Consider the following 27,010-nt stretch of genomic DNA (forward strand, 5'->3'; position numbering starts at 1 on the left):
CGCCGACCCCGCCTCCGCCGGTCCCGCCTCCGCCCGCTACCTTCGTAGCGCCGGCCGGCCGGCCGGCACTTCTCCCCACGCGGGAACCGTCGCCATGAGGTGTTACTACGAGGTGCTGGGGGTGAAACGCGACGCCGCCGAGGAGGAGCTGAAGCGGGCGTACCGTCGGCTGGCGCTGCGCTGGCACCCAGGTAGGATCGCGACGCTCGGTCTCCGCGGGCCCGGCCCGGCCGCAGGCCGGAGGAGGGAGCCCGGCCTGCCTCCGCCTGGCTTGGTCGTCGTCCCCCCCGCCCGCCCCGGGCTGCAGGGGGAGAAGCCGCTTCTCCCCGCGGGCGGCGCTCCGCCGGTGCCGCGCGGGCTGAGCCGCTCCGGCTCCGTCGCGGGCGGGTGGGCGGGTGCGGCGGCGGGGAGAGGGCAGCGGGGCCGGAGGCAGCGCCCGCTCAGCGCCGCGGCAGCGCTGGGCGCTTGCTGCGCCTCGCCGGGGGTCTCGGAGGGCGGCGTGGGGGGGTGCTGCCGTCGCGCCCCGGGTGGTTCACGGTTCCACGAACTCGCCCTCCAGATAAAAACCCGGAGAACGCGGAGGAGGCGGCGGAGCAGTTCAAGTTAATCCAGGCGGCGTACGACGTTCTCAGCGACCCGCAGGAAAGAGCCTGGTGAGCGGTCTTTACCTGCTGGCGGCCTGGAACAGACTTCACGAGTGCTGCCTCAGCCGGGACGTAGAATTGGCTTCTGGCTGGGCCTCGCCGCCAGTCGGCACGGGCCTCTGCGGCGGCAGCGGCCGCTCCGCCCCGGGCTGTGGGGGGCTTGGGAGCCGTGCGGCCGCCCCGGGGAGGCGCAGCCGGGCGCCCGCGGCCGCCGCGCCCTGTCCCGGGGGTGGCGGTGGTGGGCTGGGCGCGGAGCGGGGGGGAGGCTCGGGGGACACGGCGGTGTCGGCCTCTGTGCCTTCCTTCCGCCCCGGGGCGGGAGGCGGCGCGGCCGTTCGCGTGGGTATTCCCTGCGGCCGCGGCCCCGCCGCGGCTCCGCGGGGAAGGAAGGGCCAGCGGCGCACGGGGTGCCGGCGGGGCTTCGGTGCGCTGCTGGTTGTGGCAGAGGGCGAGCCGTGGTGACGGGCACAGAGCCTGTAAGGTGGCGTCCGGAACAGTCCGGATTCGAAATACACACCTCTCCCGAACTGCTACGTTGAATGTTCTGCGTAGCCTGTTTTTCAAATGGGCCGAGGCATCCACCGGGTTATGCAGCCAAAACCACCTGCACTAAGTTTGTCCTCCTTGAGAGGGACGTACCGTTTTTAAGTTCCTAGGTGCTTCTCCTGGGTTTTTTTTTGTGCGTGTGAACATCGGATGAGTGAAATGATGTCCTACCCGTTTCCGAAAGCTTATTGAAGTGCCTTGCTGAAATGTGTTTGCTGGCTGCCCCTTAAGAAGTTGCTGCTATAGATATTGCAGATAAAGTAATAGGGAGTAAACTGAAGGTCCGGCGGGAAGATTTACTGAGCCCGTCTTTTTTTTTCCCTCTCTGAAGACTTTGCTTGTGAGACACAAATTCCAGACACTAGGCTAAGGTATACACTGAGGTGATACGTGTACTGTGGTAGCTTACCAGCGCTGGGGGATGTTCTGTGTCTCTACATCACTGATACCGTGAATTTTTGCTAGGTATGATAGTCACAGGGAGGCTCTGCTGAAAGGAGGACTTGATGGAGAATGTAAAGATGATACGTTAGATCTGCTGCAGTACTTCACTGTTAGCTGTTACTCGGGATATGGAGATGATGAAAAGGTAATGAATGAACTCACCTTTAATGAATCCATTTAAATTTCATGAAAAGTGTTGGCATTCTTTTCGTGTTGAAAAGCTATGTGTGGAATTGTTGAGCGTAGGTAGTAATAATGCTTACACAAATCTTTCTAAGACAAAACTTATGCTGGATGCTTAGGGAAGCTTCCACTCCTGCTTATTTATTGTCCAACAATTACTTAGTCATGATTTCCAACTATACCATACAGCTACAGAGCCTGTGTATATTATTTATTTACGTTATATAGTGAAGCATTCCAGTGCTTTGCAATACCATCTGTTTATTCAGAAATACCTTTAACAAGCCAGAATGCTTCAAACTAAAAAAAAACAAAACAAAAACCCAAGCAATATAGCAACAGTCCTTCAGGAAACTGTGCTTCCTATAATTGAATTCCCTGTTGGATTTTAAGATGCTAATCACAACTTAAAAAGCTCCAGGTGCTTAGAAAAACCTCTGCCAGAGAAAATCCTCATTTGTCTTTGTGTTACTATACTAGGAGTGAGTTAGTAACATCTTAATTTAAAAAGAGATAGGGTACTCAATAGTGAATTTTGTATTTGGAACTTTCTCAAAACCTGATCCTGTGTAACCCGAAACTTATCAACATCTCCAGCATGCTGAAACTTTTTTTTTGGCTTAGATCTGAATACAGGTGCTTGATGTGTGAGAGGGACAGAGGTTACACGAAGGAGATTGAAATAAAAGGAGTGTGAGAGAATGGGAACTTTGTTAAACAGAAGGGTCTTGCTGTCGAGAACAAGTGCTTACAAGGCCTTTACCCTGGTTTTGAGTTGCTGTTGCAGAATTGTAATATTTCTCTAAAATACACTGCTGTAGCCGAACATTTGTACATCTATTATTGAGCCGTGCAAAATATGTCAGGTTGTTTTGCTTTGTTTTTATTTCAGGGATTCTTCACAGTCTTTCGACAAGTTTTTGAGAAGATTGCAAAAGAAGAGATGGAATATATGACCCAGGAAGATGCTGCAGAATTCCCTATGTTTGGACATTCCCAAAGTGACTATGATACGGTAAGACCAAGTGTAAATCTGAACTGAAAGTAACACAGTTAAGTCATTACTTTGTCCCACACTGAAATCAAAGGAAAGGCTCCGGCTGATCTCTGAGGTGAATGCAAAACCACATCTGCTGTCTTTTCTGCTACTGTAGAACATTACTATAAAGGAAGCGCTTGTGTTCTGATTCATAATATTTAAGTGAATTAAAATTGGTATTTCCTGTTGTATTATATTATTAGCCAGGCTTTTAGGGTAAGTTGTGAGACAAACGCTTCACAGTGCTAACCATCAATTATGCCAATGAAACTTAAGTGTAGTGCAAGGCCTATAAAACAAAAGAACAAATATTTTCTTTGCTTCCTGATGAGAACAGTTTACCACTGTTTTAATGCAACTTACGCTACAGAAAGGGACATTGAGAGTTTTTTGGTTTTTTTAAATAACACATAGTGTCCTGCCTCATTAAGGAAAACTGTTTAGCACTTACTGCCTAACACAGCCTTTAGAAAATGGGAGATGTGGTGGTTGACCTGCAACGTGATACTCTTGTCTTCTACAATTATTCTGTAGTAAGATTTAATTTCCAAAACATTGCATGGTTTCCTTTGGGAAGCAAGAAAAGAAAATGTGTGGAGGACACTTGGATTCCTGTCATCTGGTTTGCCAACTATTTGTTGTGTTCTATCAGACTTAGAATTTTTTTTTTAAGGTTGCCAGTATTCCTGTGTTGAAATTAAATAGTAAAGTAATAGCAGTTTCCCCATTGAATAACTGCACAGTATCAGTGTACTCAAATGTTGCTCCCAGTCTGCTACTTCTCCCTGTCACTTTCAGTAAATTGTACTGTATGATTAATTATTTATGAAATTTAAATTGATATGTACCTTAAAAATTAGTAACTTCAATGGTACAAAACTTGGCTGGAGCTGGAAACAAAGTTACAAATCAAACTAAGAAGTGTCAGAATGGGTGTTTAAATATCAGGTAAAATTACAGGATGGCTTAACAAATGGAAATCTTTCCCAGGGAGAGAATATGTAGGGTCTCTGAAACTGCTGAAGTCTGTCTTTTAATGGAGTTAGCTTGAAACATCTTTTGGAAACTGCTTGGTCTCAGACCCTGGGATAGCCATGATTATAGACACAAAATAGCTTTTATGTTGTCAATTAATAACTGCAAAAATGGCTGGGATTCTAGCACCAGCATGCTTTGACATCTGCCCTGTTCACACTGCTCTGGAAGCAGAATGCTTGTTTTGTGTTTGGTTTTTAAAAAAAAATTTATTTTTTTTTTGAGGGATTCATAGGGGTAGTTTATGGGAAATAGCCTCAGTTAAATGGGAAAGTAATTATCCCTGTTATCTTATATTAAGACAAAGAGATTACACTGTCAGGATTCCAGCGCTGCCGTGGGAGTGTCGTGGGAAAAGGGAAAAGAGTTTTAGAAGGGAGCTACGAAAACTCTACAGAGGCTTCAAAATCTGTGATGTGAGTGGTCTGTGGCTCAGTATACTGAGTTAATTCACAAGAAGCTTGAGAGGCAGCTTGATCAATGCCAGGCAGGCAGGGAATACATTTTTAAGTCTGTGACTTCACAAGACTTCAGGGGAAGAGAAGACTTGTGGATCATTTAGGTGCAGAAACAAAAGTGATAGGCTCCAAGTATAAGTAGTAGGCAAAGCAAAATCCACCTGGGAGTTCAGCAAGAGCTGCTGTACAGTCTTCTGGAGAATGACAGAGATGTGCTTGGATTTCAGGTAGCTGCTGAGGAGGAAGAAAGTCTTAGCTCATACAGCTGATGAAGGGTTTCTCTAAACCTTTATGTGATTTATTTATACTCTGAGGGAAAACTGTGGCCTGTATAGAAGACACAAAACTGCTACAAAAGTCCTGAATTATTTGGTATGGTTTTTTGTCCCCTCGCAAACAAGTGACTTGTTTAATTTTTTTTTTTCTTACAGGTAGTCCACCCTTTCTATGCATATTGGCAGAGTTTCTGTACTCAGAAAAACTTTGCTTGGAAAGAAGAATATGACACACGACAAGCTTCAAACCGCTGGGAGAAACGAGCTATGGAAAAAGAGAACAAGAAAACGAGAGATAAAGCAAGGAAAGAGAGGAATGAAGTGGTCCGTCAGCTAGTAGCCTTTGTTCGTAAAAGGGATAAAAGACTACAGGCTCACAGAAAACTTGTAGAACAACAAAATGCAGAAAAAACTAAGAAAGCAGAGGAATTTCGGAGGCAGCAAAAGCTCAGACAAGCCAAGTATGTAAATGTGGAACAAATACTTTAAACTTGGAGAAACTATCTGTGAGGATACCATATAGAGTTAGATTCTAATAGTAGCTCCACTTGCTTTTTTAAACATCCTTGAAAGTTTTATGTATTAGTTTTGGTCTCAAGCCGGAGTTTTTTAAAACTTGAGTGTCTCTGCATTGTACTGACATGTAGCGATCTAAGATAACCAGGGAACAGTTATCTGTGTGCTGCAGGTAACTGGCTGTAGTAGCACAGAATCCAGTGTGCTTTTACTTAACTGGGGAGGTAAGATTTAATAGTTATCATTGTTCCTTTGAAGAAAAAAGAATTTGTGTTTTGGAATGAGGGAGAACAGGGCTAGGACAACATGTTCTTAGATTAGCTTCATCTGCCTTGGAACTGTACGCACTAAAAAGAAAGTGGGAAAAATGAAAATAGTTTTGCTTTTCCTTTTAACTCTTCAGAAAGGACCCTTTCATTGGACTAAATGCATTTTTTGGATGCTTTTATTTTTCCCAAAATTAAGTAGAAGGAAGACCCTCTCTCCCAAGTATAAACACAATTTATTCTTCTAATTAGAAGAGGTTTTTGCCTGCATATGGGAGGAAGGAGCTTAAATTCTAGTAAGAGTGCACTTGCAAAATAATTGTGTATTGATTAAAATAATATAATAATAATTAAAATATATATGGAATAGATTATGTACAATTTATTTTTATTTTTTTATATATATATATTTGTGTGTGTGTGTGTATATATATATATGTATGTATGTATGTTTTTTCCAAAAGGGAGAATGAAGCAGAATTATGCATTTACCACCAAATGGCTTGGTAATTCTGAGTCCAGGATCCAGCTAGAGCAAAATTCAGCTGTATTGTGGTGCACTGATTGATAGCCTGGGCCACACTTAGATTTGGAAAACTGAGCTGGTACGTTCCCATAGCGCAGAGTCCAGGAGTAATGTGCTTGTGGCTTTAGTGGTCCTGTACTGTTCGTGCGTTTGGATCTTGCAGCAGGTAAAAGCAGCTGTACTGCTTTGAGGATTGAGCTACTTTACTGCTGTCAGCTTGACATTGGCCATGCTGCATAGCATTTCCTGCCTGAAATTCAAGCAGGACCCACCTATGTTAATGCCTCTTTACTTGCAGCATAGATGTGCCCATTGACATCACAAATTAACTGCTCAGATTTCCAGGCCCTACAGACAATTGTTTGCTCCATCATAATATGTTCAGGACTTTTCTCCTAAAATACCAGAGAAGACCAAGTTATCCTTTAAATAATACTGCTTCTGTAATTCCTATTTCATGGATGCAGCGTAGAAGTTACTGTATTATTCTACTTAAAGGCTTACTGAACAGTACAAGGAACAGAGCTGGATGACTCTGTCGGATATGGAGAAAGAGTTGCAAGAGATTGAGGCACAATATGAAAAGGAATTTGGAGATGGATCAGATGCTGAAGATGAATTACAACAACAGGAGACAAAAGGCATCAAAGGTATGGGATGTGGGAGGGTGATCTATATTGAGTCGTTACAGCCCGTGTATTGGCTCACTGCACTTAAAGCCACGAATTCACAGTTCTGACGGTAGTGCAACTCCATGCCTCCAGCTGAGGTGTGCCAGCCAGGCTAGAGTCTGGCCCTCTTTGGGGTTTTCCATTGAGCATGAGAAGACGTCAAGCTACAGCTGTTGATTTAGGCTAATGTATGATTTGGTGAGACGATCTTGATGACTGCCTGTCAATAATACTAAGGAAGTTGAGTGTCAATGTGACTATTTGCTGGGGCTTTAAGAGCAGCTTACTGAAAAATCACTCATCTGACTTTGTCTCTCTGGTCCCTACTGATCTCTTCAGACAAACAGAATGACGAGACTGAAGAAGCTGAGTTTGATGGTGATCTGTACTGCCCTGCTTGTGAGAAATTTTTGAAAACTGAGAAAGCGTAAGTGCTTGTGGTTGGGGATTTGGGGGTTGGGGGTGTTGGGTTTTAACTTTTTTAAAAATGCATTTTAAAAATGTTTTAACTCCACATAATGGTCAGTGTTGTCTTTGCAGTAGAGACATTGTCAGGGCAGAATTTTCCATACTTAGTAGTGATGGATAATGGGCCTGTTATTAATTTATCTGTAAATATAACAATGTTTGCTCAGAGCTACCTGCAGTAATGATCTGCTGTTCTTCACAGCATGAAAAATCATGAAAAATCAAAGAAGCATCGAGAGATGGTAGCACTGTTACGACAGCAACTGGAAGAAGAAGAAGGGAAATTTCCTGTGTCTTTGGATGATGCAAATGAAATACATACCAAAGAGAAGAAAGAAGGAGAAGACATGCCCAAGCAGAAGTACTTTAAATTGGCTTTAATTTTATCAGGACTAATGATTTAGCAAGTCTTGGAGGCCGTCAGAGGGAGCTTCTGGTGATTTACAGTTGTGTTGGAACTCACAGTATTATGCCATTTAAAATATTGCTTAGCATCAGAGTTCTAGTAAAATGCATACATTAGTGTGACTGGATTCAAATGTTGTAGGATAATAGTTTCATATTTTCTCTGCTTCTTAAAGTTACATGTTAAGGAAAAGTGATTGTTACTTTTCAAACAGGGGAACTTGCACAGGGCCAGTGTTATTCATTCAGTACTTTTTTTGGTACTTTTTGTCAGTTGGATGCTGGCACGCTTAGAAAATGAGTGTGCTTAAAAATCAGAATTGGTGAAGTAAATTGCACAACTTCATTTTTTGAATGGCCAAAGCATAATACCAGCTCTCTCACTAGTATCTTCAAGTTCAGTCTGAGCAGAATAAATGTTTTACTAAATGCAATGAGTAGTTTAGGAGAACTGTTGTTTTCATTTCAGGCATGAGTAGTTTTCTGTTTGTGGCTACTGTCTCCCTATTATGTTAAGAGGATAAGCAAGAATAGAACTTGGTACCTTTTTAGAAATTGTACTCATTCATTTTTTCCTCAAAAAGAGGTAATTTTAAATTCTTATCTTTACAGACTCTCGAAGAAGCAGAGGAAGAAACAGAAAACAAGGATGATGGCATGTAGTCATACCATGGTATTCTGGGAACTTTACAGTCCAGTTTTGTTATCTCCTAACTTAACTTTTTTTTGTCCTGAAAAATAAGAGAGACTGAAATTCTACAGAACTTGAAGACTGTTTTCAGATAGTTTTAGTTCTTCTTTGACTGCAAAATAATTTTTATTACACTTTGATCATATTTTATGATAACAATCTCATAGACCTCACTTTGTTCTGTTTGTGCAGATCCTAATAAATGTGGTGCTGGTTCTAAAGAGGCTACAGTCTGAAGTGTAAGGAAGACAGATGGAAACAGGCAGATAGGCAAAGTGCAAGGAATTGATCAGAAGGACCACCAATAGCGTTAACATTAGCAGCTCAATTGTTTGGTCGTTTTCTGCTTTGGTTGCTAGAGTTGGTACAACGTATTGTTTGTTAATCTCTAATTTAGGGAAAAAAAAACCCCTAACACATTATTGGCATCCTAATGACACTGTAGTTGTTGGAAACACATCCATTCCACCTTTCACTTGAATTGTAAACATGAGTAACACCAACCTGTTGTACTCTAGGATCTGAGTCTGTGCATGATATGACAGATCTGTGCTTACAGCAGCAGGTGAAATTCAAGAACTGCAAGCTGTTTCAGGCTTGAGTGGCAGCAGTGCCACAGTGAGCAAACTTTTCTGCCTGCCTTCCTCAGCCTTGATCCTTTTCAAGTCTTACTTCTTCTCTACTTACTACCTCAATCCTAGCCTTCTCCCAGTGAGCTTTCAGTACCAGGCCCTGCCTCTTCCACCCTTTCCCAAGATGGTCTTCTGTCTTCTCCCAACCTAACCCCTCTAGTCTCCTATCGTATGTTCACCTTGTCTGCCCTCTCCCACACCATCATTATCTCTCATCCTCAAGAAACTTCCCTGAGACTTGCAAGCAACTGAATTTTTCTTGCTTCACTTTGGCTGGTATTCCACAGTCCAAGTCAGTATTCTTGTTTCCATGCAGGCCATCAGGCTCCTGTTCAACTCTTGCCTTCTCAGTTTGAAATCAGAAGGTCTTGTTTTCACTGTACAGATTGCATATAGGCACTGCGTCTCTCTTCCATCAGCTTGTTCACAAGGTCTCCTGCAGCCCAGACAGTAGGTGCCACTCTTGCGTAGCATGAGCTGGAATCTTCCACAGACAGATTTTTCTGGGAACATAACCTCCATCCTCTACCAAGCTTTACAAAGTGCAGGGAATTACTATGGTTTTTGTTTTCTTCTCCTGAAAGTAGATAGATTAGCCAAGTTTTTTCAGGTAGCTGAGACTCTGCAAAAGATACTAGAGGTGATAGAGTTGCATTATTGCAGTGTTAGGTCAAATTCGTTACCCTGCTTTTGGGAGCTGAGCTGTGTTGCTTCAGGCATGTTCAGGGGTTGATCTTTGGACTGAGTGCATGTGTTGAGTCTACTCTTGTTTTCTGGTATGTGGAAAAGGCTGCCAGTGTTTCTGTTGGGGAGGGAAAATACAGTGTGTTTATCTAGCTTCAGTCAGCTCAGTTACTTTGACTTGTCTCCTAATGCAGGTGTCTGGCACAGAAAACTTTAGTCTCAATAACATTTTGCAAAGTTACAAGGAAAGCCACTGTTTTATAATGTGAAATGGTAGCCAGAAGAGAATGAGCCCTGCATATAATTAAAAGCTACCTTCATTCTCCTCTTCTATAGTTTCAGAGGCTGTTTTATTGGTGTTTCTTCCCTTTATCACAGGTGGCCTCATCTTTCAAAACAGGAGAACTAAGGTTTTACCTGTTAAAATTTCATGAAAAACAAACAGTAAAATTAAGGTGGTCCATGGTTTTCTGTTCTCCCCACCCACCTGTGTTTGAGATAAATAAGTATAATACTATAAACATAATCACTAATGAACTTAAAGTAGTTAACTTGCATGTCTTCTGTTTGGACAGACTGACAAGGACTCTTCTGATAAAAGTGCTGATGAAGGAACAGTTGAACAAGAGGAGGTGCCCAGAGCGGACAAGCAGAGTGGCTCAGCAGAGGAGGTAGTAAACGATGGCCAAAGATGTGCTGTGTCAGGGGACACAAGCACGACAGAGGATGTCAGCCAAGTGAAGGAAGCAGAAACTGAACTGACAAGGTGTGCTGCCTTGCAATATTGCACTGTGTCATTCTGTGTCATGTTTGATACTGTCAGACAAGTCTAGATTTACTCGCCAATGTGATCTGGGGGCTACTCCACTAAATCAGAGTTGAGTGAATAGGATACTAAGCAAGGACTGTTAGGATCTACTTTGGAAATGGTGTTTCACTGCAGATCCCCGCCACATGACTTCCCAGTAGCTGATTCACCATCTAGCTGAATCTTGATCTCAACAATTGATCATATAAATTCAATTGCTTTATTTTTTTGCTGGAAGCTCTTGCATTGTATTGTTTGAAGGAAGAACAGGGGAAAGCAGTGGAGACATTGATGACTGAAAACCATCAGACACTCTTAAATGTTGAATGTTAAATGCACTGATCTTGGTTTCTCTTTGTTTATCAGCAGTACTAAGCCTAAAGGGAAAAAAGCCAAGGATGCAAAAAAGTCTGCTTCAGAGCACCCAACAACGGTATGTCAAATTACTTACACTATTTAAAAGCTGGTGGTCATAATACTACAAACAAGGTTGGTTGTTTGGTCACTTCCAGTCCACAGATTCTGTTTCAGTTTTTTTCTTATTTTCTAATAATACAGGTATTTCTATCCCTATGATTTTATTAGAAGCTGGGAGACTGGAACAGCAGCTTTTGTCCTTGCAGAGAAGAGCACAACTAAATTTCAGTTTAAGAGAGTTGCTAAAGCTCTGTATCCAAGGCAGTTCAAACCAAACAAATTAAACAACTGAAGACAGAGCTGTTGTCATCAGGCAGGTGACAGGCAGTACCATCTGCATGTTTCCCAATATTGATGCTTCCCAGAAAGAGCAAAATCTTGTAGTAACTACAGCTAAGACATAATAAATTCACTAAAGCTCAGAGCCTAAAGTGTTGTGTGTATAGTCAGGTGAAATCAAAAGTATTCTTCATCTTGAATTAGATTTGCAAGGCTTCTATTCTTGTTCTTGGTTTTACTTAGTACTCTTGAAATTTCAAGAAGTTATACTTGTGATTTATTTTTTTTTAATATATATATATATGTTCCTCAGTAATGGAGTATCTGTGATAGAAACAAACAGCTTATTCACATTTCACTAAGAGAAACTGCCTAAAACAAATTGGTGTATTACATTTATTGCATATTACATATCATTGTGAAGCATTTTGGTTTTTTTCCTCATTGCAGAATGAAGTTCCCATCCAGTGTACAACCTGCAAATGTACATTTCCATCCCGAAATAAACTGTTTGAACACCTCAAAACCATGGGACATGCAAAAGCAACCCAAGTACCACCTGTAACTGGAGCTGTAAACACCAGAAACAAAAAAGAGAAACGTAAACACTAATAGAGCTTTGTTAGAGTAACAGTCTTTAGAATAGTACATGAAAACTCTCCCAAAACTGGAAGGTGCACATGGCCTGTGTTCAGAGTTAAAACAGAGGAGGGAAGTCCTAATTTTGGAAAAAAAAAGAAAGATGCAGCAAAAGGAGTATTATCTTGTGAAGGAATGTGTGCTTTCTTTTGGTTTTATCAGCTTTTAATAACTGGATTTGACGTACTAGCCATACTTTGCATCTTTACTATATCACTAATGAGTGTGCTTTGCAATCTTAAAAGCAGCAGGAGGAGAAGAAAAGCATATTTTGGAAAGGAAGATGACTAGATTAGAGCCCCATGCTAAATAATTACTGTCATTAGAAACTTTTCAACTTTATGCAAACTTTTCTTTTTCATGCCCTAATTACAGTGTCCTTTTAATAGGGATAGACAGTTTTACCTCTATTTGAAACCTCCAGTTATGTTCTGCTCAGAGTGGTTCTCACCCAGAGATTTATTATGCCTATGTAAGTGAAATCTCACAGACTGAAGTCTGCAGTGTTACTTTTTGATTTTAAATTCTTTTATTTAAATAAATACTTCTATCATTTGTGTGTTTTACAAATGCTTGTATGTATTTCGTATAAATAGCAAGGTTTTGGTAGGGGGGTTGGGGGCAGCAGCAGTGGTGACCGCTGCGGAAGGCAGTTGGGGACTACCCTGCACTGGTCCCAGCCACCTCTGTAACACCACACACCAACGCTCAGCCATTGGGGAGCATGTGGCGCTTCTGTCAAAACATATTTAAGATGTGGCAGTAAATGCTGTCATACAAAGCAACACGGCCAGGGCAGCAGGAGGCATGCCAGTGTGGTGCTGGTACTACCCCCAAGGGCACTATGGATGCTACAACACCCAGTGTACTTCCCCAAAACAACTTTATTATTTTCCTCTCCCTCTTTCTAAAAATTACCAATTTTGATATGACTTTCATAGATGAAAAATTAATATACGTCTGCCTCTTCATCTGATACCCAGTTAATCCGATCGGGGGTTTTTATGCTAATGCTAGAATAGCTGTGTGTAGAATATATATAGAATACACACCACCACTGTAGAACTGAACTGTATGTTTACAAAACAGGTTACAGTGTATTCTTTATTAAACACTGGATCTGTCAGACCACTCTTATGATACTGAACAACTAATTCTTCTTCAGACTACGATTTTCTTATCCAGTGTAGAGTAGTACCAGGTCTAGGTGGTAAGTATCAGGGGTTCTGTGTGCGTCTCATGTAAGGGAACAAATCAAGTCTGTTTTGCAGCTGCTTTCTCCATGTGTCTCTGTAAAGCAGTATAAAATACTTCCACAGCAAAGTCGACATCCTTTTTAGTAATGCACATAGGAGGTTTAATTCTAAATGTCTGAGGAGAAAAAAAAAAAATCATTAAACTTGTATGGGAAGAATACAGTTTCTAGCAGCCCATCTAGATCAGCACTCACCTTCTGCTCAAAAAAATCTAACAAAAAGTGTGAAAAATACTATTATAGCAGAACAGCAGAGCAGGGACTGAGGCTCCTGATAAACATACTCTGAAGTGGGGCAATTTTGGACTTGACAGGATCCAACCCACCACTCCACTCTTGTGACAAAGCAACTGCCTCCAAAAGAGACCTGATCAGAGTAGGTCAGGTCTGCAGCTCTGTTATTCCAGACAGAACTAGTATAAAACTTTTGATGGGTTTGTACTAAGAAAGAACAGACATAGGTGTATTTTCCTTTCTGGCAGCTCTGCCACAGGGAAAATTAGTATCTATTAAGAGTGGCAGCCTCTTGCATTGTGTCAGCTGATTTGCTGTTACATTGTAGGCTTTTTTTAAGGCTTCTAAGAGAATGCATTATGAAAGAATCACCAAATACTAACTTTCAGTTAGGGTACTATAGCTTGAATGTGTGTTGATCAGGAAGGGGTACATGCACAATTTAACTTGTCAAGTTTCAGTTTAAATTTTTCTGTCATCGTATCACAGGACTTCATGCAGTGAGAGTGGAATAATGGTCTTTCCCACCTGCAGCCCCATGTGAAGCTAACACTCACAGATAAACAGCACTCTCATGAGACAGAATCAGATTTTAACTACGCTCTGAGGTGCAGCCTGTTACCTGGGTTTCTGGTCTGTGACTTGTGAAAGAACCGATGAGGTGACAGATGCTATGCCCCATTTATTTTAGCCATCCTGTGTTTATCGCGTACAGAAGCTGCTTCCACTATGTCAGAGGGCTTCACCGACCTGACCAGCCGAGAGGCAGCTCTCTGCTATTAACTCACATGCTGTAAGAAGCTGGTGATGCAGAGCCCTGGGTACAGCATGGTGCATCTTCAATTGCTGTGGGCTGATGCCCATTCACATGCAATTCTCACTTTTGTGCTGCATTGCTGAACATGCTGTTAGCAACAATCTGGGTTTTTTTTATTACCATACAGGTAGAATGTTACCAGCTCTCCAGACTGAAAGAACTAGCAAAACCAAACTTGTTCTGTACCAACAGGTCAGGTGATAACCTGAACTTTAGCAAAGACTTAGCAGGCCTGAATATTGCTGATTTCTTGTAATTTACATAGACTATAGTACATTGCTTTTCTAGGGGAAGTTGTCCCTCTAAAGGAAAACTCCAAGCTTAGAGCTTGCTCAGCATACTTGAAAAGAATCAGATAGCTCCTGCCCAATTTATAAAATAAGCAAAATTAAACAGAGAGAGTTCCTAAGAGTATATGTTTTCTGGTTTGTTTATTTACTAAACTGAACTTAATTTAGCTTGAGGGAAACAGGATATAGTTCATGAGGACAGAAAATAAGCTTTATGCATAACCAGAGGTTCAGTACCTGACTGTAGAGTCCTCCTCTGCCAATTAGAACCCCCATGTCTTTACAGTCCTCCCAGATCTGATTGATTTCTTCAGCTGGAAGAGGGTGGCGACTATCCTAAGGAAAGCAAACATTAAACTTCACTTAGATACTCTAAATTAGTCCTATGAAAAAAATATATATTCCAGTCTGTCCAATAAAGCCCACTCCCATCTCTGGCTGAAAACATTAGCTGTGTAATTTATCTGCTTTCTAAGACCAGTTTATGCAATTAAGGTACACAAGTCACTGCTTACTCAAAGCTTGTGAAATATCTGAAAAGCTGGAACATTCTGGCTCGGTTTTGGCCCGAGCAATGTTTTCTCACTTCACTAGCTTTTTTTAAATAGGAAATCATCCTATTATTTCAACTGAAATAAGATGTGATAAAACTTTCAGTGGCACTGTAAATTGAAAGGAAAAAAAGTAAATCACTAACCTTATCTGTCACCATTTCTACTCCAATCATAAGTCCCTTGCCACGGACATCTCCAACAACCTCAAATTTATCCCGTAGTTTAGCCAACTCCAGTAGCATATATGTTCCCACATCCTCACTATTTTTTTGTAGACCATCTTCTTCAATAGCCTGGTTAAAATGATGTACTGTGACAGTATTGCAGGCAAAGCTTCCAATACAGTCAGTCAATCCCCATTTAGCTTGATGACACACTATGTTTATCTCACTTCCTTGCAGACTATGTTCCTTCACTACTACAGTTCTTACATTTTTGTTCTTTTACAACCCTCTAGTGGCATCAGAGTACAACTGAACATAATATTTTGATGTTGCTGTGGCATTTTTCACATTTTACTTATTATTCCATAAACATAATCCAGTAATTCATGGTCACATGTAGTCAGAACTGAAAAACACCTGACCAGCAGCATTATTTTCAAAATCTAACCAGAAATATTTTAATTCTTTGTCAGTATCATGAGAAGAATGTAATTTGACATGGCATACCTATGTCTACTAGGCAGCTTTTTAGGGAACAACTTGAGTGTTTTAGATACACCAATACCATGCTGTTTAATCACAATCTTTTTTTTGTTCCTTACTCCACTCTCCTTAATCAAAGTTCTGACAGGCAGTCACCTATGAGTACTGACATGCACAACCCATTTTATGAACTTAATATATGCATTAAAAAAACTCATATAAAAAACAAAAAAATACAATTACAGAAGTTGAAGTGGCTGTTTCTCATTTTTTCTTTTCTTTTTTTTTTTTCCCCTTTTCTTTCAACTCCATTTTATTCTTTCAGACTCTGACAATCTCCTTGGATTTATTTCAGATCCAGGCTCCAAGTTACTTCAGAGCCAAAAAAAACCCAAAACATGGGTTCGGACTTTCTTATTTGTAAACTGTTTTTTTAAAAATCTTTTTATTTATATGATCAACCATCTTATAAAATAGCTTAACCCCCCCCAAACACTCAGGAAAGTAACATGAACAGAAACAGTGTCTGCTGTAATGCAGTGAGATTTAAGGACAAATGGTTTGTACATGATCAAGACAAATTAAATAGCGACCTACTGCCCACTGACTGATTTTCTGCTGGATAGTAAGTGAAATATATTGGAAATTTCTTGATTGTCTTTTTCATGAGGCTTTTTTTTTCCAAAAGGAATTCTGACCTTCCATATTTTTAACTATCTGGTTGTTGAGGCTTTTTAGGCATAAGGGAAAAGCTGTGGAGTTAAAAAAAATTTGTTAAGCATTTGTGACAGAGAATAAATTTGGTTTAGCTAAGGATTTGCATAGTCCTATGAAAGGGGCTTTTGAGAAAGTGCTTTCCTACATTTTTATTAACACAGTAAAGAACGTAAGGAAGACACAAAAACATGATTCTGAAAACATAATTAGAGGACTCCTATTCTTACTAGAGGAATGAAAATTTTGCAATGGAATGAAACAGGAATTTTTCCTACACATACAGGACATTGGCCATGTATGCATAATACATGCATAAGTTTGTGCATTTTATAGTTATTTAAAAAATAGCCCACCTGTAACTTTATACTAAGAATAAATGTAAACATTTTTCATCTTTTGCTACAAGAAAAACTGTGGAATATATAAATATATATAATGTTCTCCCTACATCAAGAACTGCAGCTCCAACTACACAGGCCAAAGGGCTTCCTCCAAATGTATTAAAGTGAAGGTTTTGAGCCAAGGAACTTGCAATCTCTAAGAGAAAAAGAACAACATTGATTACTCTTACAGTTGCCTTATGTTTGGTAACAGTACTTACCTGCTTTAACTTAACTGTTAAGTTTGCTGTGCTTCAACCCTGATTCTACTGGATACAACGCAATAGGAAGATTTTATTTTTTCCTGCAAGTAGTCTGTGCAAAATATGACTTATCTCTCAAAACTATAGTGTCTAGCAGATGCTAAAACCAGACTTTTTTAAAAAGAAGTCACATTTCTAACATATGCTATCAGTTGTCCCCTTAAACTGACACCTACGGATTTTCTTCACTAGATTCAGCCAGTCATTTGTATGAATCAAGTAGCTGGCTAGCATGCTGCCTTATATACTTGCAGTACTTTGGTTAGTAAAACAGTGAATTCCGTTAGGATTTCCAGGATCTATTACCAGCTATACCAATACTTGCAAGGTCATCCCCACTTCAGTTACACAACTAACACCATTCAAATAAAGCTTTGCACTGGTATAGCACAGCGCTTGGTAAAATGAGTAATGAGAATCCAATTCATTTCTCAAAAGATAGATTGAGACAAAGATTATTAATAAAGCTCAGCTATTTGAACACACATCTCTCCAGTAAGTGATTATTGTATAGTATATTTTGTAATTGCTCTATTTTAAATCTTAGCAAAACAGAACACTTATACCTTTTGTTGTAACAACAGCTGCCATTGGAAAGCCATTACCAATTCCTTTTGCCAAAGTAACAATGTCAGGGACTACATCATGTGTTTGAAATCCCCAGAAATGGCTGCCAGTCCGTCCAAATCCTGTCTGTACCTTTCAAAAGAAAAATTCAGAGAAATCCCCATCACTTTCTCACATTTTACAATATGGTTTCTTTTTCTTGTCTTTCGGTTGTTAATGATTTCCATTAAACTGCAACTATACCTGGAGTTGAGTTCTATTAGGATCCTTATTCAGATGGCTTTGCACAAAATTCTGTTTATTGTAATTGGGTTTTTCTTTCACATATGAAAGAGATACCATGTCACCGTGTCTTAGGCATGGTGAGATGCACAAATAAGCTGCAGCTTCCATTTCATAATGGAGAAGAAATGCAGTTGCTTATCACATTTCAAGCAACCCCATGATTGCTGATTTCTACTACTGTAATGCTTGAGGTACATATCACCACCACTTTGAAGTGTTTGCTACTGTTTCAAAATAGCTTTAGCTAAGCAAATTCTATTTATAAAAGGTATTTGCAGAGGTACAGCCATCAACTTCCTTCTCGAGTTTATGTATGCCAACAACACTCCTAGGAGGAAGTGTTATTGTGACAAACTTCACATCACAGCTGGCATTTATTAGCTGCCTATTTCTGTAAATTTACTGCTCCCAAAAGGTAGGGATTGAAGTCTGCTACTAACATTACCTGTGTCTAAAATCTGAATACCACATAGCAGAATAAAGGCAGTAAAAAACTGGGAGGCTCCTATGCTTGGAGAGATGTGCTGTGTTAAGCTTAAGCTATGAAGTGTATAGCATTGCACTTCTTAGATTATTTCCAGGCTTCCAGTTTGCCTTCACTTGGATTCTTTTAAGATGACTTTCAGAGGTACCCCAAACTCTAGAGCTCTTATGTCCAAAAAGAACTCACTTCATCTGAAATACAAATGCCCCCTCTCTCCCGTACTAGCTGATAAGCTTCCTTTAAGAAACTTCTTGGGTACTGAACAGCGCCGTTAACACCCTGTCAAGACAAAAAAGACAACGTCTTCACACAAGGAAACAGGAATTCCACTGTGTGACTATCCTACAACAAGAAAAAAATACCAGCAGCCCTCAGGTAATAGCAAGACTGTTGTCTCAAGTTTCTGGCTTCAGCAGTGAAACTGCTTCAAAAAGTTCCTGCTCAGGTCACTCATTCCCATTCCACAGGGCGGTTTGCTGTTCCATTAGTTGTGCTGGTATAAACGTTTGTGAGGCCATGCTGTAAACTGGATTGCTGCAAGACAGAGTTGATTAAAGATAAACTGCCAAAACAAGTATCTTGAAAACCTACACACTGAGAAACCCAGAAACTGTGTTTGATGACAAAGTTAACCAGAGAATTCACATTCCTTCTTTGGTTAATTTGTTTAAAACATTGTTTCCTCAATTTCTGTTCACCTTGCCAGTTTTTCTTTGGATCAGAAATTCCACTCTACACATGGACGGCAACGGCTTCTCAGACTCAAGTATGTGAAGGCATAGAAGACAGCAAAAACAGAGAAGAGCTCCAATCTTCTCTGTGGACATAATTCTCACATTTTTTTCTTGCCTTTCCTGTTCCAGAATATATTCTCCATTCTTCCTATTCAAGAACCACACACACAGCAGTTCTGAAACTAGGGTGAAGCACCAAGAGAATGAATCCTGTGGCCACTACTTGCTGGAAATCTGCTAAAAATATAGTGGACAACATGGCTGGGAAGAGGTGGAAGGGGAATTGAGTTAAAGTTTACAGAAATAGTGAAGAGAAAAGCAGTAGAAAATTTGGAAGAAGGTATTAGAAACTAAACAATAGCGTGCATCATACTTGTTATTTAAATGCAGAAAAAAATGTGTATATTCAATCATGATTCTCTGTTTAATTTAACTTCATGAGCAAAATTCTAGCTCCACTGAAATCAGTGACAGAAGCTGAAATTTTAACACAGTGCATCCATTCTTTCAAATATTTAAGGTGTTCAAGGCATTAAATAATAAGAAGAATAAATAATAAGAATCTACAGAAGTCTATGTTTAGGATGTAGCTAAAGAATATCAGATCTGAGTGTTTCACACTATTTGTGCCATCACAATTGAGAAATGGCAAACTACCTACTTGAATTGGTTCAGCAATAAATCCAGCTATCGTCTTTGGCACTGAGGTATTCAGAGTGTCTTTGAACTGTTCAATGTACTGGTCATTTGCATGACATACACCTGTTTACATGGGAAATAGATTGAAGGGAATTTACTTAAAATGACACAAAACTAGCTTCAAAATATGAAATTACACATCTAAGCAACAAGTATTATCTGACTGCATGGTAAATGTCACCTCTCAAATACACAATAAAAGGCTAAACATTAAAGGAGAGAGTCCCTTATTTTCTCGTAAACCATATATACTCTAAGGAATGCCAGTTCCAAAACAGCAAGGCAAGGCTGCCAGACAATAAGGTATTACACATTATACAAGTCAGTAAGGTGTAGGTTAGAGAAAAGTGTTTGTGAATCACCTGCATCAGCAGAAGAAATAAGCACACACTTTCTCAGGAGTTAATAAACATCAGCATAAGACATAAGGAATTGTTAGGTTAGTGCAGGTATGAGGATTCTGGAGAATACAGCTGTGTATCAGTCTACACTGAAATAAAGAACAGAGCAATTAGTATAGCTAATGCTTGCATTCACTAGGGAGGGCAAAGCTAAAAAGAAAACATTCTGTTATGGATGCATGTGAATTAAAATACCAAAGAGTGCCTGTTGAAACACTGGAAGAAAATTACTATAATAGTTGTTAACAGGAGAGCAGTAGCGGAGCTTTCACACTGTGCTGTGTATGGAATGTTTTGCCCCATATTAGACTTTTTGCCTATCACTGGCCTCAGGTTGTCCTTACTATTCATATTATTCCAAAAGAAAAGCTTGAGAGCTGTCAAAACTTCAGAAACAGCAGAAAACACCAATGAACATTTCCATTCTTCCAGATGTGCTAAACTGAGTCCCACAGCTCCCAGAGTTGATCATGACAAATGCTGGAAACAAAGGCTGGGATTTTAAGAATAAATCTGAGAATACGAGGTGTCACTTGCCCAAAATTTTTCTCAGTGGAAAGCAGTGCCTGAGGTTCTCTGCAATATTTTCTTCAGTTGCCTTTGCAAATCCTCACCAGAGGTCTACCTTTCTTGAGAAGGCAAATACAACTTATTTCCACAGCCGTCTAGTATTCTCTAATCTAAAAACCAGATACTTTTTGTCATTGACCAACCTTCAGAACAGCTGCATTTTCGAACAGTTTGTACTGGAGAATCTCTACAACGGCTGCCTCCCCATGGACCACGAAAAACATCCGGTAACATTGTCTGTCAAGCATAAGAGAAATAGCTACAGATTTGATGACACCTTTCTAAGAGATGCTTTGATCATACTGAGGGATCACTAATGACAAAAACTAAAGAAAGGCTGTTAGAGTCAAAGGGCATACCTCATTCAAGCAACTTGTCTGAACAACACTTGTGGAATAACACCAAACTTCCCCCTCAAGAAATGGTAAAACAGAGACAGTTTTGGAACCAACAAGTTTAGACTATTCCAGCAATAATCACTCAGTTGATTACTTCGTTTTGCTCTTTAAGTTAATCAGCAGTTTTGGTTATCTAAGATTAATAGCAACATTTTCAGAGCTGCTGGTAGTACTTCAATAATCTGAAGTATGATAAAAATCTGCAAAACACAGGGAGGTAGGCAGATCTAGTACAGTAACTACAGGCAACTCATTTATTGACCCAGTTTGGGAGGCTGCTGTAAACGGAGCCTTCCTACAGCCAGTGCTGCGGGTGAGCTATCACCAGTACAGATCGGAGTAGCCAATGCCAGCTTCTAGTAGATAGAAAGTCATTCCCATCTGCTCAAGGGCAGGGAGATAACGTATCGCCATTTATCTCCAATGGATCTCCTTAACAGGTATGTCTCCTGTCTTGCTGAAAGGAGGGACATCATAGGGTTTTTCTTCATTCCTGGGGAAGATCTACTTCAGACCAGCTGAAAGCAGCTTTGCACAGGTTTGCCAAAACAAACTTGGGAAAAGGGGTTCCGAGCTTTATTATTTTGCACCTTACACAGACTTACATGCAGGCACTAAGCATGACTAAAGAGCTGTAAATCATGCCCACTCGTGTTATGGCTGTCCCGATTCCAAAGTAGCATAAGTAACTATATGGAGAAGGAACGGGGACTCTGGCTTGTGTGCTTACACAGAAGGAATAGGTACACTGCAGGTTAGTTAGTGACCGTAACACACTTTGAGGATAGAAAATGTGCTAACTGTTGAAATATTCAAACAAAATGTTACGTTACCCAGATTATTTAAAAAAAATAAATAAAAATCTCACTGTTGAACAGCCAAAGCCATTGGCGACACCATGCTTATAAAGACCAATAGATGTCAATCCCAGCGTGTAAGGGCTGCCTCCATGGTATGCTCCTCTGTGCAAACAAAAGCAAGCACATGAACACCTCTCATTTCCAAGAAAAGACTGTAGCAAAATTAGTTCTGATAAGGCATGCTTCTGAGCTACAAATTATTGGGGAAAGTGTGCACTGTTACACTCAAAACAAGAAGATTTCTGCTGCCATTTTTTGCTCTGGTTTTGGAAGATCCATGACTGCCCATCTGCATTTGCTTCCTAAATTTCAAATGTTAAAAATTGTGAGGTGATGTTTGCAAGGAGAAGAGAACAATGATTGGAACCAACAGCAATTCAGACAGTGCCTCACAAAGTTCTGCTGTAGCACCTGAGCCCTACACAGCAAACATCTCTCTTCTTTAAATCTTGGGAACTGCTGCTCTCTCCAACAGATGCTGCCAATCATTAAACTACATGGTAGTTTGCTGCCAGTTTTATACACAAATCAGAAGTTCATTAATGAGAACATACAAGCAAGGTGGGTACCCAATGTTCTGCTGAACAGAATAACAGAAATATACAGCTCTTCATAACAAGGCCATTTATTCTAATATTTGAAGCCACTTGGGAGGCACAGTAAAAAGGACTGCTTACACAGCACTCACCCCTGCACCATCTTGTCGCTAAGCCAGAAGAGCTGTTTGTGTACCTGTGCAGTGAACTATGGTTCAGGGATCTGGCAGAAAAATAAGGCAGCAAAACAAACAAAACAAAAAAAAATCCTTCTGCCAGGTTAGCTGTCAGCCAGAGCAGTTCCCTGCTGCAGTTCACTGCACTGCTCTTCCCCCTTTGCATCCCCACAAACGAGGGCATGGCAGGGGTAGAATGAAGGAAGAAAGCAGCAATTGCTGAAGCCTGCTTTGGCCCTGAATGACGGTCCACCAAAGCACACACTGAACACAGAGACTAGACCCTTTTCTAAGTAACAAAAGCAAAAATTGCAGGTTGTGTTTTGTATGCAAACTACTCTGAATATACTGTATCAAATCTTCAAATAAAATAATTTCTCTTTGTCAAATAAAATAATTTTATAGTGTTCTCCTCAGCAGATCTGGGATTAAAGAGTTCTCTATCATTTCTTGGTTTAGGCATATAGAGACTGATCACATACACAAATGAGTTTTGTAAAGATCTATCGCCATTACCTGAAAGAGATGATGTCGAAGTTACGAGTATATAGCCTTGCCATGAACATAGCCAAATCATTGGCTTCTGACCCGCTGTTGGTTAGATAAACCACCTAAAGGATAATGCTTAGGATCAGTACAGCGCCCAACCACCACCTTCTTGGTCAGCATCAGACCATGTCACTTAGTAACATTATGAGCTATAACCTATCACTACCACAAGGTGACTTCACCACAGTAAACTTAGTGTTGCCTTTACACTATAGATGAGAACTAAGAACAAGCTGACGTACTCAGGGAGAATACAGAAAAATCTTTAACAGCTGGGATCTTTGGGTTTTCCTAAAATGGAACAGTGATTCAAAGAAAAATGAAAGTGTCGAGGTCAAACTGAGTATAACTGACTGAATAGAACTAACCTTCACGCAGGTAAAAAGGGCTGTACAGTGTCCTTGCATGTTAGTTACTAGGAGTGACACACACAGACGCAACTGCGGAACAGAAGAGGTAAGCAGAGTATGCTTATTGGGAGCAAACGAGGGGGATATCTTGAATACTAGTTCTGAGATTTGAAAACAGCTCAAATTCTAGTGTCACTGCTTTTAAAGTTAATTTTCAGAAGTGATTGAGATTCTCCACTTCGTAAACTATGCAGATGGTTTACATTTTATTTTTTTAACTCTCCTTCCATTTTAAAGATTGCGACAGCTTCACACTCTTCTGCTAGCCCAATTTCATTTTATCACCAGTTTATTTTACCGGAAAACAAACCCAGTGTTTTTCTTACTGTTTCTGGGCATATGAAACATGACATTTATGTGGTTTATTTAAATGTCAGTAAAGCTCACTACACAAAGTACTGTCCAATACTTTTCACCGTGAATCTTCATGAGATCAAGCAAATTAAGGCTGGCTATGTATAAGAATAGTTAACATCTTCTTAGTTCCTTCAATAATTTTTAAGCTGGCAATGCCCCTTCACAGTGACAACTGGAGGATGAGAACAAACAGAACAGGACCTTAGGATATTATGCTTGTCCACATCTGAGTCTAAAGAAAAGGTCTTCAGGGTCATCATACTCTCCTTATCTGACAGGCTGTAGTCCCCATACAGGTTTTCTCTCCAAAGATATCATTTATGGCTCTCATTTATGTAATATTTTATATTAAACATTTCTTAAAAAACAGACACCCCTTTCACCTCCCCCTGTCAGAAGCAAAGTACCTTAAGTGGATCTGGAAGAAGAGAAGTTAGCTTTTCAGCATACTCCTGGATTGATGGGTGCATGTAGATATTAGTGGTATGCCACAGGCGAGCAAGCTGTTTCTGGGTAGCCACAGTTACCTTTCTGCGTGTAGCACAAGAAGAGACAACAGGATTCAATTCTACACACATGTGCACTCATACATGCACACACCTACCCATTATTAATTCTGAAAACACAGACACTGCACCATTTGCCAGATGAATGAACAAGTAGACAAAATTAATGAATTCTTCAAAGTGTAGTGGAAATTGACCTTAATGTAAGTGATACATGACAATTCAGTGAATCATATTCTGGTTTTAGGCTCACAGTGCCACAGATTAATGAAAAGCAAAGCCAACATAGGTATCTCTTCCTGTATTTTATAGCATAAATCAAATAGTAACATACTTACGGGTGGCAGTGACCAACACTGACAGTGACAATTCCAGCAAATAGATCAAGGTATCTTCGTCCTTCATAATCAAACAACCACTGCATATGTCCTTGATGCAACAACAACGGCTTCTTGTAATACATTCGCAGTGAAGGAGAAATATTTTGTTCACGAATCTTCTGCATACGTTCATATGGATAGGACTGAGTGGAATAAAAAAAGTCATTATCCATTTATGCTTTCTAAAGATCCAGACTAATGCACCTGTAGTGGATCACATAGATTACATAGCTGTCTACAGCGGTTGTTCACAGAACTAAGATTTTAACAAATTCTGGCACATAAAGGGTTCTACCTCTACAAACCTCTGAAACAGCTTTTGAAATAAAGCTGCTATTCTGCACTTACCTCCTCCTTGAAGTTTTTCAAATCAACAATGTAGCCATAAGATATAGAACTGTCACACAGATACATCTATAGATTATACGCTGCTTGTAACAGAATTGTTTTTTGCCCAAAAAGCAAATTTTATAATCATATTTAAAGCACTATTTATAGCAGATGAGCCTATTGCTCAAATCCAGTAATGCAGCCCTTCTTAAAGTCAGCCTAGTATGTATGACTTACTTTGTATTTTTCAGGTACAAAATCACAAGGAGGCATTTTTGCTTGTGTGGAGACAAAGCTTTTCCATTTCTGCTGCCTAAAGGCAACTACAAAACAGTAAGAGAATTATCAAACACTTATCAAGGTGCACATCAGAAAGAGTTTCTCAACAAGCTTGTTCAAAGAACACACAAGCTATGGTCAACGCAAGTTTTGTTTTTTTGGTTTGGTTTTTTTTTTTGTCTGAGAAATTTTCTTGGGGGAAAAATATAATTAAGTAACATCTTTGTAAAGGCAAAATATATGTAGATTAAAAAAGGAAAAAGTGCTTCTCTCTTATCGGCTAAACTTGGTTTTCAGTTTCACATGGACTTTTGACAGAAAAGGACTTAACACCCACCCCAATCGCCTTGCCTCCAGCAGTTTCTGATACAAATTCTTGTTTGGAAGCAGCAAGAACAGGAATCCTCTACAAGGGTGTGAGCCAGGAGCCCGGGGTGACCGCAGCACAGGCGGTGCCCTCAGGGACTAGGGTACAGTCCCAACAGACCTAAACAAGGTGGGCAAAGCAGGGTCCACCGACAGTGCCCCATGTAAGTGGAAGAGATGAATCAGGTCCAGGGTCCACCCAGAGAGTCCACTCAGGAGCAGCAGCAGATGGGGCCAGAGACAGGGCTGGAGACAAGGCTACAACATAGGTCCAAGGTCCATCCAGGAGACGGGGCCAGAGGCTGGACTGGTGTCAAGGCTATACTCATGGCAGAGCTGAGGCAGGGTCTGAAGGCTCAGGGCTGGGCTGAAACAGGGCTCCTGGGCAGCAGGCACAGGCAAGGGCCCGGGATGAGGCTGCCCAGGGCAGACAAGGAGTGCTCAGGGCCCTGACAACTCTCAGTGCCATCTTCCGACCTCTCTCCAAAATCCTAAAATCATCACTGCCCTACCTTTCATTTAAGTGCAAGTGTAATTAAGCAGGTATCAGAAAAAGCTACCATTTAAATACATTCTCTTTCTGCATCCCTAGTATCATATGCTGAGAACTACGCATCCATTTTTAAATGTCTAAGGTTTTAAAGACTTTCTAAAACAGATTAAAATGCACAAGAATGAAGAGTGAAGTTTCCTGTGTATTACATACACCGCCACTTCCCTTACAACCACTTACAGCACTAATGAATTAATCACCTACAAGAGTCCAGTCTCAAAAACATTAATTAAAAGCCGTAAGTTAGACAAGTTCTGCCTTCGGGCCGCTTTCAAGGGGATCCACAGCTACATCGAAAGCGCTGCTTCGCCCCCCGTGTACAAACATGGAGCTGCGATCAAAAATCCCCATGAGAGCGGGCTTTCAGGGAGGTACGCCGACCCCCCGCCAGGCCTCCCCCGTCCCCGTCCCACCCGGCCAGCCCAGGCCTGCGGCGGCTTTGGGCTCCGTCCACAACCGCTGCTCCGGCAGACCCCGGCGGAGCGGGCCCCCACCGCGGGAAGAGTCATCTCAGCCCCTGACGGCCCCGCGGACGGACCGCCCCGCCAACGGCGCCTGTCCCGTCCCGCCGGGAACTCGGACTGCCGCTCCGCCCGGCCCCGGCACAGCCGAGCCGCCTCCCCTTATCGCGCCGGTCCCTTACCGCTGCCGAGCCGGCGGCCACGACCCCACAGCAGCTGCCCGACTCCCCTCGCCATCTCGGCCCGTACCAGGGCAGCGCCGGGCCGGGGACGCGCGGCCCCGCCCCTCGCCCCGCCCGCGCGGGGCCCCTCAGCGCCTGCCGGCG

General features: G+C 41.2%; 2 protein-coding genes across 4 annotated transcripts; one reads left to right on the forward strand and one right to left on the reverse strand.

Moving 5' to 3' along the window:
- DNAJC21 (DnaJ heat shock protein family (Hsp40) member C21) lies at window positions 1–12,181 on the forward strand. Of its 3 annotated transcripts, none has more exons than XM_069777332.1 (12): window positions 1–191; window positions 560–653; window positions 1,656–1,779; window positions 2,710–2,832; window positions 4,781–5,085; window positions 6,431–6,582; window positions 6,943–7,030; window positions 7,274–7,432; window positions 8,089–8,149; window positions 10,059–10,249; window positions 10,658–10,724; window positions 11,438–12,181. In XM_069777332.1, the coding sequence occupies exons 1-12, from the start codon at window positions 95–97 to the stop codon at window positions 11,597–11,599; spliced, it is 1,623 nt and encodes a 540-aa protein (XP_069633433.1). In that variant the 5' UTR covers window positions 1–94; the 3' UTR covers window positions 11,600–12,181. The 3 variants fall into 3 exon arrangements, with proteins under 3 accessions (XP_069633433.1, XP_069633434.1, XP_069633435.1); XM_069777333.1 differs by having other exon boundaries at window positions 10,661–10,724; XM_069777334.1 differs by having other exon boundaries at window positions 8,089–8,131.
- On the reverse strand, window positions 11,370–26,965 carry AGXT2 (alanine--glyoxylate aminotransferase 2). Its single transcript, XM_069777335.1, has 14 exons — window positions 26,867–26,965; window positions 25,263–25,348; window positions 24,654–24,838; window positions 24,217–24,340; window positions 23,010–23,104; window positions 21,790–21,883; window positions 20,667–20,760; window positions 19,515–19,615; window positions 18,306–18,398; window positions 17,350–17,482; window positions 16,589–16,677; window positions 14,920–15,069; window positions 14,460–14,558; window positions 11,370–12,997 (listed from the first exon to the last, which is right to left on the reverse strand). Exons 1-14 carry the CDS (start codon window positions 26,919–26,921, stop codon window positions 12,881–12,883), a joined length of 1,515 nt encoding a protein of 504 aa, XP_069633436.1. The 5' UTR covers window positions 26,922–26,965; the 3' UTR covers window positions 11,370–12,880.
- Window positions 26,966–27,010: the final 45 nt, after the last annotated feature.

The sequence above is a fragment of the Haliaeetus albicilla genome, chromosome Z, assembly GCF_947461875.1.
Source record: "Haliaeetus albicilla chromosome Z, bHalAlb1.1, whole genome shotgun sequence".
In the NCBI taxonomy this organism is placed as follows: Eukaryota; Metazoa; Chordata; class Aves; order Accipitriformes; family Accipitridae; genus Haliaeetus; species Haliaeetus albicilla.